The sequence below is a fragment of the Antennarius striatus genome, chromosome 15 (assembly GCF_040054535.1).
Source record: "Antennarius striatus isolate MH-2024 chromosome 15, ASM4005453v1, whole genome shotgun sequence".
Lineage (NCBI taxonomy): Eukaryota > Metazoa > Chordata > Actinopteri > Lophiiformes > Antennariidae > Antennarius > Antennarius striatus.
The window spans coordinates 13911321-13925228 of record NC_090790.1 but is presented as its reverse complement, the minus strand read 5'-3'; the positions used below and the strand labels follow the sequence as shown (position 1 = coordinate 13925228).

General features: G+C 37.7%; 1 protein-coding gene across 3 annotated transcripts in view; it reads left to right on the top strand.

The window, feature by feature from the left end:
• The window catches only part of LOC137608178 (astrotactin-2-like), a 230328-nt gene that overhangs the window by 78012 nt on the left and 138408 nt on the right, over positions 1–13908 (top strand). For all 3 annotated transcript variants that reach the window (XM_068334322.1, XM_068334321.1, XM_068334320.1), the window contains exon 4: positions 5143–5295. In XM_068334322.1, the coding sequence (XP_068190423.1) occupies positions 5143–5295 (153 nt within the window). The remainder of the gene's footprint in view (positions 1–5142; positions 5296–13908) is intronic.

The window sequence follows — 13908 nt, the reverse complement described above, 5'->3', positions numbered from 1 at the left end:
TTTCTTTTTTTAAATTTTATAGCTGAGTGAAACGTTTTTACCCCTCCTTGTGCTGGAAATCAATTTCTGATACAGGTGTCATAATGAAGTGTAGCAATTTACCACAAACCATTGCTTTACCAGTGAATCATCTGATGTCAATCATGCATTTATGCGTGTATTCCTGCCTCCTCTGCTGATTGTGATGGTTTATGTCAACCACAGTTTCTTTTGTCACTTTCTTATTACATAGTAGAAGTAGAAGTCATAGCAACAACTTTTGCAGGAGCAAGTGTGGCATGAAGTGGTACAAAATCCTTATACAATGAAAAAAAATACATAATCAAGGTCTCTTTCTCGCTGTAACCTGATGTTGAAATCATTTCGAAAAGAGAGGCTGCGTCCCTATTCATCGTGCAAGCATTTCCTTGCCACATTGCCTGCATATTCTCATTTTGATTATCCATCACAACGGAAAAGTCTTATTTCCAGTGTTAAAAGTTGCTTCTGAGTTTAGGTTCACTGAGAACTGAAGGGATTTGGTTGATTGAGTTCAATATCCAAATCAAAATAATTGAATTCCTCTGCTTATTTGTTGAATCATGTATCCTTAATAACCAATTTCCTGTGTAAGAAGCGTGCAGTCGTTAACCGGTCTGACAGTGGCTTGTTAATGATAATCCTTCTTGTGTGTTTCCTGGGTGGCCAGGCCATCCTGTCACCTTAAAATATCACTGAGTGCATGTCTGTTAGATGACACCATATTTTCACTCTCTGGCTACGCACAAGTGCATTGCTTGCCAGTGAAGTCTTTGGGGACGCCAAAAGAGGAGCGGGTAAAAGCAAATTAAATCGTTCTACGACTGAAGTGGACACTTCAGAAATATCCTTTTCGGATTTTCAATGTTATATGATATTAACAGTGTAAATAAAGGTATACAAAGATCACGAGACAATGACGGTCGTCTCATCAACAACAAAATGGATGGAATGGAGTCCTGGCGCAGGAAGCTGTGGAAGGAGTGAGAAATAAGTAATCTTTTACATTAAAGGAGAAGTGTTGTTTTCCTGAACTGGGCGCCGAGACCACATAGACTAAGTTGGCTGAAACAGTGGATTATTGATAATTCTCTGCTTGTGAGACACTGTTAACACAAACTCAGCACGGATAAGGAAGTAACTACAGATAAGGAAGATGAAAAAGAGAAAAGAAAGGCACTGAAGCTTTAGCAGACATTGAACTCAAAATAAGAAGTCAATGTGGATTTGGGGTCCAGGGAAAAATGAATGTCACTATAAGATAGTGTGGGAGCTGCTTATGACAGAAGTCTTGAAATTGGGAATAATACAAAATAGTATGAAATCTGCACAGGGACAAAAAATGTAAACTGAGTACTTCAGATGAGCACATGGATGTCTTGTCAGAAAATCAAGTTCACGTGAATTTAGTCAATTTAGCCATCCTCTTTGAATTACGTTTTCTGAATTTTACAGGATAAGTGTTCTTAATGTAAAGGGTTAATAGATTTAGATGATTGATATTTAGTATCTGTGTGTTTGTGTGGAAGACAAAGAAAACAAAATAAATCAAAAGGGGTTATACCAACCTCTCGAGACAAAAAATTCTACCTAAAGCCTCTACCTGAATCAGCACAGCAGCACTATAGATGCCATTGCCTTTAGTTACTTTTATTTTTATACTAAATTAAGTGTATATTATTACAAGTATTGTCATAAAAGTATGCAACAGATTTATTTAATAGAATTGCGATTTGTATTTTCATGGACAATGACACTAAATTGATATGAATGCTCAATGACAGGGTGGTACTTTAGTGCATGACTAGCAATAAAAGACATTAATCAATGGATGAAGGAGTTTAAGGTACGCCGGTCTCAACTCTATGCATAGCTTCACTTGCCTCAACGAGGCAAAATTAATTCCCAATACATATAAAAATAATTTCTGGAGCAAACATTTGGTTTGTATCAAATTTATAAAATTTAAGTAGTTCTAAGAATGAGCTAAATGCAGTGCTTCTCTGCTGGATACTGATCTTTTTTTTTTTTTTTTTTTACAAATAATTGCTATATTCAACTTTGCACAAAGATAGTTTAGATCAGCCCATTCAATTGCTTTCCTTCAACGAACCATAGCAGAGCTTTTTTGGGAGGCAGACTATCATTCCTCTTCAGTGATGCATAAGTGTGGGTAAGAGTGTGTGTTAACCAATACGATTTGAGTTGTTCTCATTGCATCACTGCGCACCATTCTCTGCACTCATGTCTTACTTAAAGTCGTGGGAAAAACAATTAGCCCTGACATTTTGAAAGAGAACAGTTCGGATAGGAAAATCTTTGCGAGTCCAGACTGAAAAATGTGAGCAACTGCTTCAGTTCCTGTGTCATTTCCTCAAAAGCATTCCATCAGCGCAGATTCCACTCTCAGCAAAGGGGTTTCTGTACGTGCACTTTAGTTCACAACAGCATCGCCAGAAGCAACTGCTGGGGTAGCTGATTCAGTATCAAAGCCTGTGTGCGACCTTGGAAATATGTAGTTTTAGCCAACATTTTTGTTTTTCTTTGTATTCTATTAATGGGAAGTTGGAAATTGACCTTGGCGTGATGGCTCTGAAAGTTCCGCAGCCAGCAGGAAATCCTTCCCCTTCCAGCAGGAAAAATACAGAGAGAACAGAACAGTTATTCGAGTCAGGACTGTCTCAGACCCATGGCGAACCACAGGAGATGAAACTGGTGTTCAGTGTTACGTGCATCTGCAAATACAACAGCACTGGAGATGAATAAATTGTCTGCTGAGTAGATTTGTTGTAGCTTCAGCTGTAGTTGATTGGTGAGCTTAAAGTGTAAAAGAACATGAATATCATTGGAATATCATATCATTTGGAATGTTCCTGAATTGTAGATTAGATTCATCAGTCATCAACAGAGCTAGAAGCAGTAAACACTAACAGTGACAAATGCACACAAATACAAAATGAATGACTTCCCTATTTTTTACAAAGCATAACAATGGTATTTTCAGTGTTGGTTAGCGACTACCAGTCAAACAGATCTTGTAGATGTTGTTTTAGATGAACATTTTAATGTTTGTTCAGCCAAAATTCAAACCACTTCACGGCCAAATGATTTTTCTCCTTCATATACATAAATATTTGGGATTGAAGCCTGCATCGTGTATTTTTTGTTTGCTGTTTCACCTGGTTTTGTGTTTTGTTCTTTGGTCACATCATTTGTCTTCTCCTCCGTCATGCATGGCAATGTAGGTTTCCCTGGAATCAAACCACCAACCAATGGCAGCAACATCATGGAGCTGCATGTATGTCGTATAGTAACATACAAGTGAATGCCATTCTATTCTTTTATCCAATCCCGTTCCCTTTACTCATCTCCTATCATCTCCTATCAAATCGCGTTCCATCCTCTTCTCTCTTATGCTGTTTTTTTCCTAATCCTAGCCCATTCTAACAATCAACTTATTCTACCTTATCCTATTGTTTGAACAATGTCCTCTTGAACCCCAATCTATCTTCTCCTATCAAATCTGATCCCGTCTTACCAAGTCTCATCCCATCAAGTTCCATCCCCTGTGATCCTATCTTGGATCATTTTATCATACTCCACCCTGATTCCATCACATCTTATCTTAGCCTATCCCATCAGCTGTTCTCCTGCTCTATCTTCTTGTGTCTTACCTCATCTTATCCCTTCTTCTCATATAGATATGTGATCGATAGCCCTGACATTTGAATATAAAATATTAAGCTAATTCTTTGGCCAACCAAAGACAAACAAAGGACCTAGAACACATCATAACCAATGGATTTCACTTCAGAAAATTAATCAAATAGTATGAAAGAGAAGCTAAATTTAGTTTTTAGTATGCAATACACCAACTAGTAAATCTATCATGGTATAATTTTAACATGTTATAAAGTGTTATGACTCACTCAAACACCTTTTTATTAGCTATTTAGACATTGTTAAGGTATATCATTTGTCTTTTAACACTGTTATGAAAACTTTGCTAACTTGCCAGTCAAAGGACACTTGGTCAATATAAAGTTATGGTCACCTTGTCTCATCATTTACAACGGAGACCCATCATTCTAGACCTCCTGACATAAATGATATATTTGTTCAGAGGCTACAATGCCTCTGTTGTTCTTACCTTTCCATTAATGATATCTAAAACGATGTGACTCTTCACTTTCACCCTCAGCATCCATCCCCCTCTTCCCTGCTCTTGCACTCTCATTGGCATGCATGATGAGTATCTACTGGGAGCAACTCATCACCATTATTCATGGAAAGAGTACACCTCAGAGGCAGACTGACAGATCAAAAGATGTTGATGATAGCTGGGGATAGTGGTGGTTGGGGTGATAAATGGCCGCATATTTTGGAAATGACTATACGGCTGTAAGTTTGGGGACAAGCTTTTTTTATTTTTTTTTAGAGTTTTTCAAGCAGATGTTTGCTTTGGGCCACTGTTGTCCAATCGTATAGGGTATATGCAGATTTAATGCTAACATTATAGACAAATCTGTGCTCCTGAATCAAAATGGAGGGCTAGTTATAGCTCACAGCCATTTTAAATTAGCCTATATGCTTTGGAAAAGCGTTATAGTCATAAAATGACATGCTTGAAAACATGTCATCATATGTCTGTAGCGTAGCACGATCAAACACATTCAGGCAGTTATCGTTCTTAGTCTCCCTGATGGTATGAATGAGAGTTCTTACATTTTGAAAATCTACATTGTAATAAAAGGAAATTGAAACATTTTACTTACTTACCTTTCACCAGGAAGTAAGACTGAGCCATCAGAGGAAGTATTGGCAGCGTTCCTGTAGCAATGAAGGGTTATTTGATTGATGCAATCATCTAAAGGCCAGAAAAATGGGATTAAACACTGTGCTGCTCCTTTTTAATTGTGTCTAAATGGGACTGACTTGCTGGTCATGATGTATTTCATACTATAATCTCCTCTTCTTGTAAAGAGAGATATTTAGGTAAAAGTAAGCTATTTTCTACATCTGTTAATGTGTTCGTATTTTTGTTTCCTGTAGCTTGTATCTTTACCTTTCACCATTATAGACCTTTGACTTCCCCGTCATTTTCTCTTTGGATCTCTCTCACAGCCATTGATTCAAACACGGAGTCAGTGGAAGATTTGATGCAGAGATTCCAGGACAGTTTTCGGATTCCCAATTCGCCGGCGGACATGTCTCACTACCAGCATGTCATGCACAGCTCATCAACAGGCCGCCGGAGGGTCCCCAGCCACACCAGAGGTAGGACAAAAGTCAAAGTGATATTATTTGTTTTGACAGAAAGTTAAACGTCATTTCCACAAAATTATGCACAATGTTTTTGTGTTTTGCTTTTTTCACTGCATACTGAAAAATGTTTGACTTTTGATATTTCTGTAAGACTGATTCTATGCTTATTTGTATATTTGCCTTAAGACGTGCCGTTTTTAATGGGTTCACACATTTTGTTTCCATACATCTTCATCACTCATACCAGTCATCAGATGTCACAGGGCGTCACTTCAATGTCACACCACGACAAATTCTACAGATTCCATTTGCAAGATTTGCCAGGACTGTTTTACTGTGGTTCACAACTCATCACACTATCAATTTTAAAGGTTAAGCAACTTACCAACTGCTATTGTATTTGATACAAGATAGGCTTTTTAACATCCATTTTTAGTTTGCTTGTTTTGTTTGTAATGATCGCACCAATATAGACATCAGATGTTTTGTTCAGAAAAGGACTCTGCCCTGAGAAAGATTCAAAATTTGCCCATAATCATATTCATTATGATACATATTCATCATTCAGGTTCATATCTTATATGAAAGCCACGTATCCCTGCATCTAATCTACTATACGGTATATTTCATTTATTTGCCCTGCATGAATGCATGAATAAACATTCATGAATCTTTATGAGAATCGTTTTATTTATTCAGAATAGAGCAGTTGTGTCTTGTTATAATGCATTCTAAAGCAAGTCTGTATAAAGTTTTAACCTTTGCAATTTAGTATTTGCGTGTCATAATAATTGCACTTATTTTATTCCGTTGCCTTTTTTGTTTCATTATAGATCAAATGGAATCTTTGCCTTTCTCAGTGGAATTTTGAGATCGGTTGCTCTGTTGACACTATCATCTGCCACAGCAATAAATTCTGCTCATTAGTGGAAACATTCCCCATCGTTTTAATCAAGCATGTTGTTAAAAAATACAGTCTGTGTCAGTGGTCATACTGTTATGATCCCTGAGACATTAACATTGATAAATAGACATTATACGTGGTGCGTTTGCCTAACCATAGCAGAATAATTTACTTCCCCCTTAATCACTGTCACCTACAATAGAAACAAAATGCATATAAAAATGCATATTTATATATTATGCCATTTATATGAATCATTCTAGTCACAGAGCCAATGATTGAGAGAGTTTGATTAATGCTTGTTGCATTTCTGGTTACTGATTTAACTCTGTAAATATAAAGCGTTCTTTGTGTAAACCTGCTGAACGGAGCAGCAAATTTAAATCCCTGCAGTTCAACCTCCTGAAAACTCTGTGAAGGACAATTGTGAGAGGCATCCTCACTGAGGTTGATGGTTAAAGAGTTTCCTTTGCAAGCCTGTCATTAGGGGGGAGGAAAAGGTCCACACCAATGCTGCAGACTACCAACATAATGGAATAAACACTTCAAGGATCAAGGTTGGAACTATATGTTAGAGATAATGGCAAGAAGGAAACATAATCGACTTCGAAAGTTGCAAATGGAATGAAAATGTTGCCCAATTCCTGGAGTATTTTTCCAAGAGAAAATACAGTTGTGTACTCCATTTTATTACTCTACATAGAATCTTAAAGCCGAGATAATTTAGCCTCATTTTAACCGGTGGGCTTGGTACATTTGAGGAATCCGTTCTCTAATACCAAAAGATACTGTGGCGACAAAAATACCATTGTGTAGAGTTTAAGATGATGATAATATAAAGGGTGAGAATGAGGAAATTGTGATTTTACTGCAGAAAGGTCAAAGACATGGACAATGTCTTGACACAAGCGATAAAGAGAAAGAAGATCAGCGTTATTTTATACATAGTGTTCTCTCCTGCATAGACTTGATACAGAGTGTAGAGATAACAGCACAAAATTCCTGGAGCCCATAATATGAGGCAGAACACTTTGCCATGTCAAGGTATTAGGATAGAGGCATGCAGCTGCAAAGTCAGCAAGGGTTTTTAAGTGATCATTTAAAATGGTCAAAAAAATCACCAAAATTCCGGTAACAGAATCAGCATATGTGTCCTGGAAATTCACCCGCAGCTCATTCTCACCTTCTACTCAAACTGTGGCGAAACAGGTTCTGGTGCTAATGTGTAATGTGTGTGATGAGGATGTGACAGACACATCATTGATACAGAGACAGCAGACAAGCCTTCATAAGAGGAGCACTATTGTCAGAGAAGGCTGAGGAGGAGGGCTGATAGTCAGTGCTGTAAGGATATGATGTGTAAAGGGGGTGTCTGCATCTAGCAAGCACAGTCTCCCCCAAAATATGCACTTGTCTTTTCTCCATCCTAAGAATTGGAGGAGAAAGCCAGCCACTAATGGCCAATCTGTGGGCCAAACCACGTAGGAGTGGGAACAAGAGCAAATAAAGGGACAGTATAGAAACACATCACCACAGGGCCTGGTTGTCAAGGATTCACCTTAGCACTAATGATAAAATATAAGTAAAAATCAACTCAGCTGAAAAACTACAGTAGCACTTGTGTCAGCTCAGCTAAACCCTGCAGCTGTTCATCACCCACAAGCCTGCATATTGAAAATTTGCTTTGTAGTGATATTGCCCTCTTTCCTGTCAGCATGTATTGCCCTAGTTTTTTCTAAGTACCCTCTAATACCTGGATTCTCTGAAATTTTTTTATCTCATGCACCAATTTTCTAGTTAAAGTCGTGACCTACAATTCTTTACTTTTAGGAAGCATGGCTAGGAAGATAGCCTGAATTAAATCACTCTCCACTTACATATCTCAACAGATGCTAAATTATGAAGACTTATTGTAAGTGCTTACTAAGAGGTTGTAAATCTGCATACCATGGCTATGACACTTGACTGGTTATTCATTCTCATCCAGTCAAAGTGTCAGTGTGCGACTACATTCAGAACTGAAGTCCGTGCCTGGTCAGATGAGAATTAGAAGCTAATTACAATGCCATTTTATCAAACCACACATTGTTTTAACTCCAGCCAGTTTGACCTAAACCACAAATCAATATGTGGAAATGATGGGAAATACGGTATCTACACCTCACTTCAATCATTCATGTATTTGTTACGTTTAAGCTTCAAATGTGAAAAAAATAAATCGACCAAAAAGGTTATTGTGACATCTTTGCTTCTATTTTGTCTTCTGCTTATTTATGATTCTTAGATGTGTGGTTAATTTTTTTTCTTTACTTATTTATTGATTTTTTTTCATAGATGATGTATTATGTTAAGAGGCAGATAGGAAAATGTATACATTCTGTGTAGAACAAAAATAATTGATGGCGTATGCATTTAATATGAGGTACCGTATATGAAATGATTTGCAGACACGGGCTGATTCTGTTGTTACTGAACTGCCCAATCAATGATCCCTTTCGAAAGAAACTGCTAAAGCATACATGTCAGTCATTTTCTCCATGTTGGGAGTAGTTTGAAGTTTTTGTGGAATATTCCCATCCAATGAGACACACTCAGTCGACCTTTCTTTTGTAGTCCTGTAACCTGGATCTGCTGTTTTCCAGCTCTCTGAACACCGATGGTGAACTTAGGTTGACACGCTGAGCGCTGCTGTCCCTCTTCCCCTCTGAAGTTTGATTATGAGAAGTATTTCAGCCTGAACCTTTTCATGTTTTTGTTTCTTGGCTAAGAGCTTTTGATTTGACCTGCAGCTGTGCCCTCATTTCCCCACAGGCGTGTATATGTCGTTATATGCACTACAATTGCAGTTTGTTTTGATTGTCCAAAGAGTTGGAAGACTTTACCGCCTTCCATAGCTTATGATTGGTGACTTTCCGGTTTTGTCATTTCTTAGTGCACATTATGCTTGATGCAGCCTAAGGGATTTGTGGCTCACAGTGTTCTTGCTGCTCAGTATGTTCATCAAAGATCGTTGTGGGTGTTAAGAATCGTCTGCAGTATGAGTTTTTCTCACCCCAAATTTCCACCAAATCAAAGCGTGTTTCTTATTTTTGTTTTATCAAGTTTTCAAATTTTCAACATGTTTTCACTTCACTTCTGCTGGCTTTCTGGAAATGAGAAAATATATGCGTATAGAACATAGTTAAATTAATTTCTCCGTCGCACACAGCACAGTGAGTATAAAGTTATACTCTACTCTCTACTCTAATGATATGTTAGGTTAATTTAGTGAAAGAAGATAAAATAACTTTGTTTTGGACTGCATGAATGGGATCTTAAAGTAAAATTTTTTGCTCAATATTCTGACATAAGTAATCAATCAAATTTTTGAATTGTGAATAAATGAATGAATCAAATATTTCTTTCTACATAAATGTAGACTTACCAGTGTTTTATATAATACTTGTAAATATTAATTTCTCAAATCTGTGAGAGGCAGAAATGTTGATGTATTCATACAACCTGTGGTGGTCTTCACATTGTGATTTTGCAAAATACATTGTGCCCTTGTTCTTTGCGGTTAATGCGTTCCAGGAACCATACGCGATTAATGAATTCCTTGATAGAGTGACAAACTATCTTATTATTTATGGTAATTTAAACGTTAATGACCCTCCCCATACTGATATTAAACCACCTTCTATCTGTATTACCTTTTCCTACACTCTGATAGACTGTTAAAATCACCTTTGTGTCTCACATAACTCTGACACTGACGGAACAGAGCGCACTTCCGGATGCCATCAGCAAATAGACTGCGCGTACGGTATCACGTGACTGCCTACCAAAAATCCGCAATGAGGTGAAGTCACAAACTTTGATGCGCGAATGCGTGAGGACGCACTGTATTTAAATTTGTCCTTGAGAAGTTAGTCCCTCATTTGCATACACCATGCAGATGCTACTCCCTGCTGTTGAGCTAATGCATTTCCTTGTGCTGAATAGATGCTGCGATGGTGTTTTGATGTGTCACAATGAATACTTTGGCTTATTAGGATGAGGATAACCTTATGGTTATTATCCACCTTCTCCTGTTTAATTAATGCTTTGAAGTCACACATGAAAGTAGTTCCGTGCTGTCTGTGTGTGTGTCTGTCTGTGTGTGTGTGTGTGTGGGTCGGGGGCTGGACAAATGTTACTGGTGTTGTTGAGACACAGATCAGTTTACACAGCCGCATCAAGGAAACTTGCTTTACTTAACAAAACTCAAGTCTTCATGATTTAAATGATGAATTTTTAGGATGCAGCCTTGTTTTATGGCCCCACGGTGCTTGAACTCATTCCTGCTCAGCTTCACTTCAGACAAAACAGTAATTACAGCTGTGCCTTTGTAACACCAGGGCATTCCTGAAACAGCCCACGCATCTGATCTACTGCCAAACCACAGTAGTGTGTGGCTTTGTTTTTTGTTTTTTTTGTTACACATTTTTTGTGTGAAACTCCATGAGAGACAAAGACGAAAGGACGAAGAGAGATCATACACGTCTGTAGCTACTTCTCACCTAGCATTCAAAGCGTGTCTCCATACAATCCTCTTCAGCTGTGCTTGATTTAGTGATTAATTGTTTCATTCAAGTCACAGTGAAATTCTTTTCACTTTATTTCACAACAAATATCAATTATTAAATCAAAACAAACTATTTTTATGAGACCTTTACCTTTTTTTCTTCATTAACCGGTTTACAGCAGACCAGTCATTGGCTACTGAAGGGAGCTCACAAAGTGAATGTGTTTGATACTATTCAGTTTCAATTCAACCAAAATATAGTTGTACAGCAGTATGATCTTTATTAAGGTGGTAATTACATGCAGCCAACAGTGAACAAGATCCAGTTATAAACAGCAGATTACGACTAAATCATACTCTTTTTGTGTATTTCACTTTTGATTGGACACTGATGTGGTCACACTAATCTTTGGTAGACACTTTTAATCATCTGATAGATGTTGATTGACATAATCGATATAATCTATAATTTCACTGATGTCATGCATGTTTTTCATGCATCTTAATGTAAATAATAACTTCTAATTTTCCCAAAAATACATGATTTTTCATGGAATTCTGATAGCGTCCACCTAAACTGCCAACAGCTTTTAGTCTGCAACTTGTTTGTTTCATGGAGACATTTAACTGCAGGCTGATAATTCTAATCACAAATGTTTTACCCAAATAAGGCTTGTGTCAAATTTAGACACTCAATTTGAAAATGACTGATGGCTATGTCCACTGCTGGTAAATGTTATTTTCATCAATATGAAAATGTTGTAATTCTTCTAAGTGACACTGATGAACCTTATGAAAACACTCACTTTAACACACATTTGAAATTGTTTATTTTTGTTACTTGCAGCTATGTTTGTTCAGGAGTTCAGTATTTAAGCTTTATGGATATACAGTGGGCCCTCGTTACTCGCAGTTAATGCGTTCCATGAACCACATGCGAATAATGAATTCCGTGATATAGTGACAAACTATTTATCTTATTATCAATATTACCTTTTCCCACACTCTTATCAATTGTTTAAAGCACTTTTTTGTCTCACGTAAGTCCGAGACTCATGGAACGTAGCCCACTTCCGGATGCCATCAGCCAATAGAATGCGCGTACGGTATCACATGACTGTCTACCAAAAATATGCGATGAGGTGAAGTAGCGAGTGTTGATGCGTGAATGCACGAGGGCGCACTGTGTACTGATTCAACGTAGATGCCTCTATAACTATTTAGTGTTAGTTTCAGCCTGCCTACAGTGTTTTTTTTTTTGTTTTGTTTTTTTGTAGGATTGCATCTCAAATTTTGTTGTATCAGGCTGTAGCATGAATTATCCATAGCCGAAGCAACACTGCGCTGACCTTTCCAACTGTGTGTGAGGCAGACTCTACCAGATAGTATGATCCACTATCTACTTGCCATCATTCAAAATCTAAAATGAGGAGCCTGAACACTGCTTATTTTGGCGTTATAATCCATATAGTCTAGAAACTATGAAATCAAAACTTATTTCAAGGAGTTCTAAATTTGACCTTCCAGTTTGACGTCTCTCAACAATGTTGTGTTGCTGTTTGTAACAGCTGAGTGCGAAAGACTGCATGTGTGCTCCTCAATGTCTTGTTGGATCCCAATGTCTGAAAGACACACTCAACTTCAACCAGTGGAAAGAAAACAAACAAAAAAAACCAGACTCAAATATGCAGAAGTAAATATCACTGATTAATCAACAGATTAATGGTGGTTTGAAATCAGGGGCCGTCCATTTTGGATCGCTTTCTTTCATTGCCATTCTCTGTGGCTTCACCGCTACAGGAGCTGATTAATAACAGGTGAGAAACAACATTCAGTTTATTGGCAAGGGCCACTGCACCTGAAATGACCCATAACAGCCTGTCACACCCTTTGAGCAATAACATCTCCAAAGTCTGTTAGTAGTCTCCACACATTTTACCATTTGCTTATTAGCTCTAAATTGGCAGGTGTGCACTAGATGCAGGGGAGATATAATAAAAAAATATTGAGGTGAGTGTGCAAACACTGAGCCCACTTGAATATGAGAGCCAAGCGGTGCCTTGTTAAGCCTCCCAAGTCCTTTTTCCTCCATATAACACGCAGCAACTCATAAATTTAGGCTGTAAAATGTGTCGGCAGGGCTTATACTGTGATGCCCTCTGTAATAACTTTCCAGTGTTCAGAGGTTGTTTATGTATAATAGGATTGTGGTTGTGTGTACGAAGGTCTTTTAAAAATACATAGAAATGCCATATTGATTAGGATTATTTCAGAGAAAAAATAGAGCAGTGGGAGAAAGAAACATGACTAAGAGGCTTTGAAATGAAGCAGAGCTAGAATACCTGTGGGCATCCTGAACCAATTCGCAGCTTCTGCCTAATTGCTCTTAAAGGTCAGAATATAAATTTTAAGCAAGCATTTCAATGTATGCGTTAAGTTCACAGTCTGCCCACAGATGCTGTTTTTTTTTTCTTTTTCTATAAATGCAACTCAATGAATATGACTTCTCAGATTTTCTTCTGCAGCTTCCCAGATGCTGGGCTGTGCATTTTAAATAGCAAATTTGCATACGCTCACGTTTGTATGAAAGTAGATGTCAGTTTGCATTGAATTTTAGTTGGAAATTTAGCTTGCTTGTTTCAGAAAGCCTGACTATTGAATACAGCTGTGACTTAATGTGATTACCAGTTGCTGAGCCATGTGGGGACTGGTGTTGCTGTCGGTTTAACTTACTCACAAACACATAGTGATAAACACAGGTATGCAGCCACACATACACAATGAGTTTCACAGATACAAATACACGTGATGTACAATGTACGAACACGAGGTGACATTTTAACGGAAGCTTGTCTTGCTCAGAAATGTCACTGAGGTTCTTTATGATATCAGAGTTGCAGGTGCATGCATGCACACAATGAAGGTTGTGTACATGCAGTATTCGTTATTATTTATTTATTCAGATAATCTAATGTACAAGGCAATAAAAAGACCATCAGATTTAAAATGATGCTATCAGTTTAATGTCATTCTGTCCTGTTACCTCCTTTGTTGACGCGTAGACCTCTTCCTGTTAAAGGTCTCTTCTGTTGCAGGTGTCATAACTTCACACTCTTAATATAATTACATGTTCTTATATTTAGATGGGTTATACTCTAGAAAAACTGTACTTAGC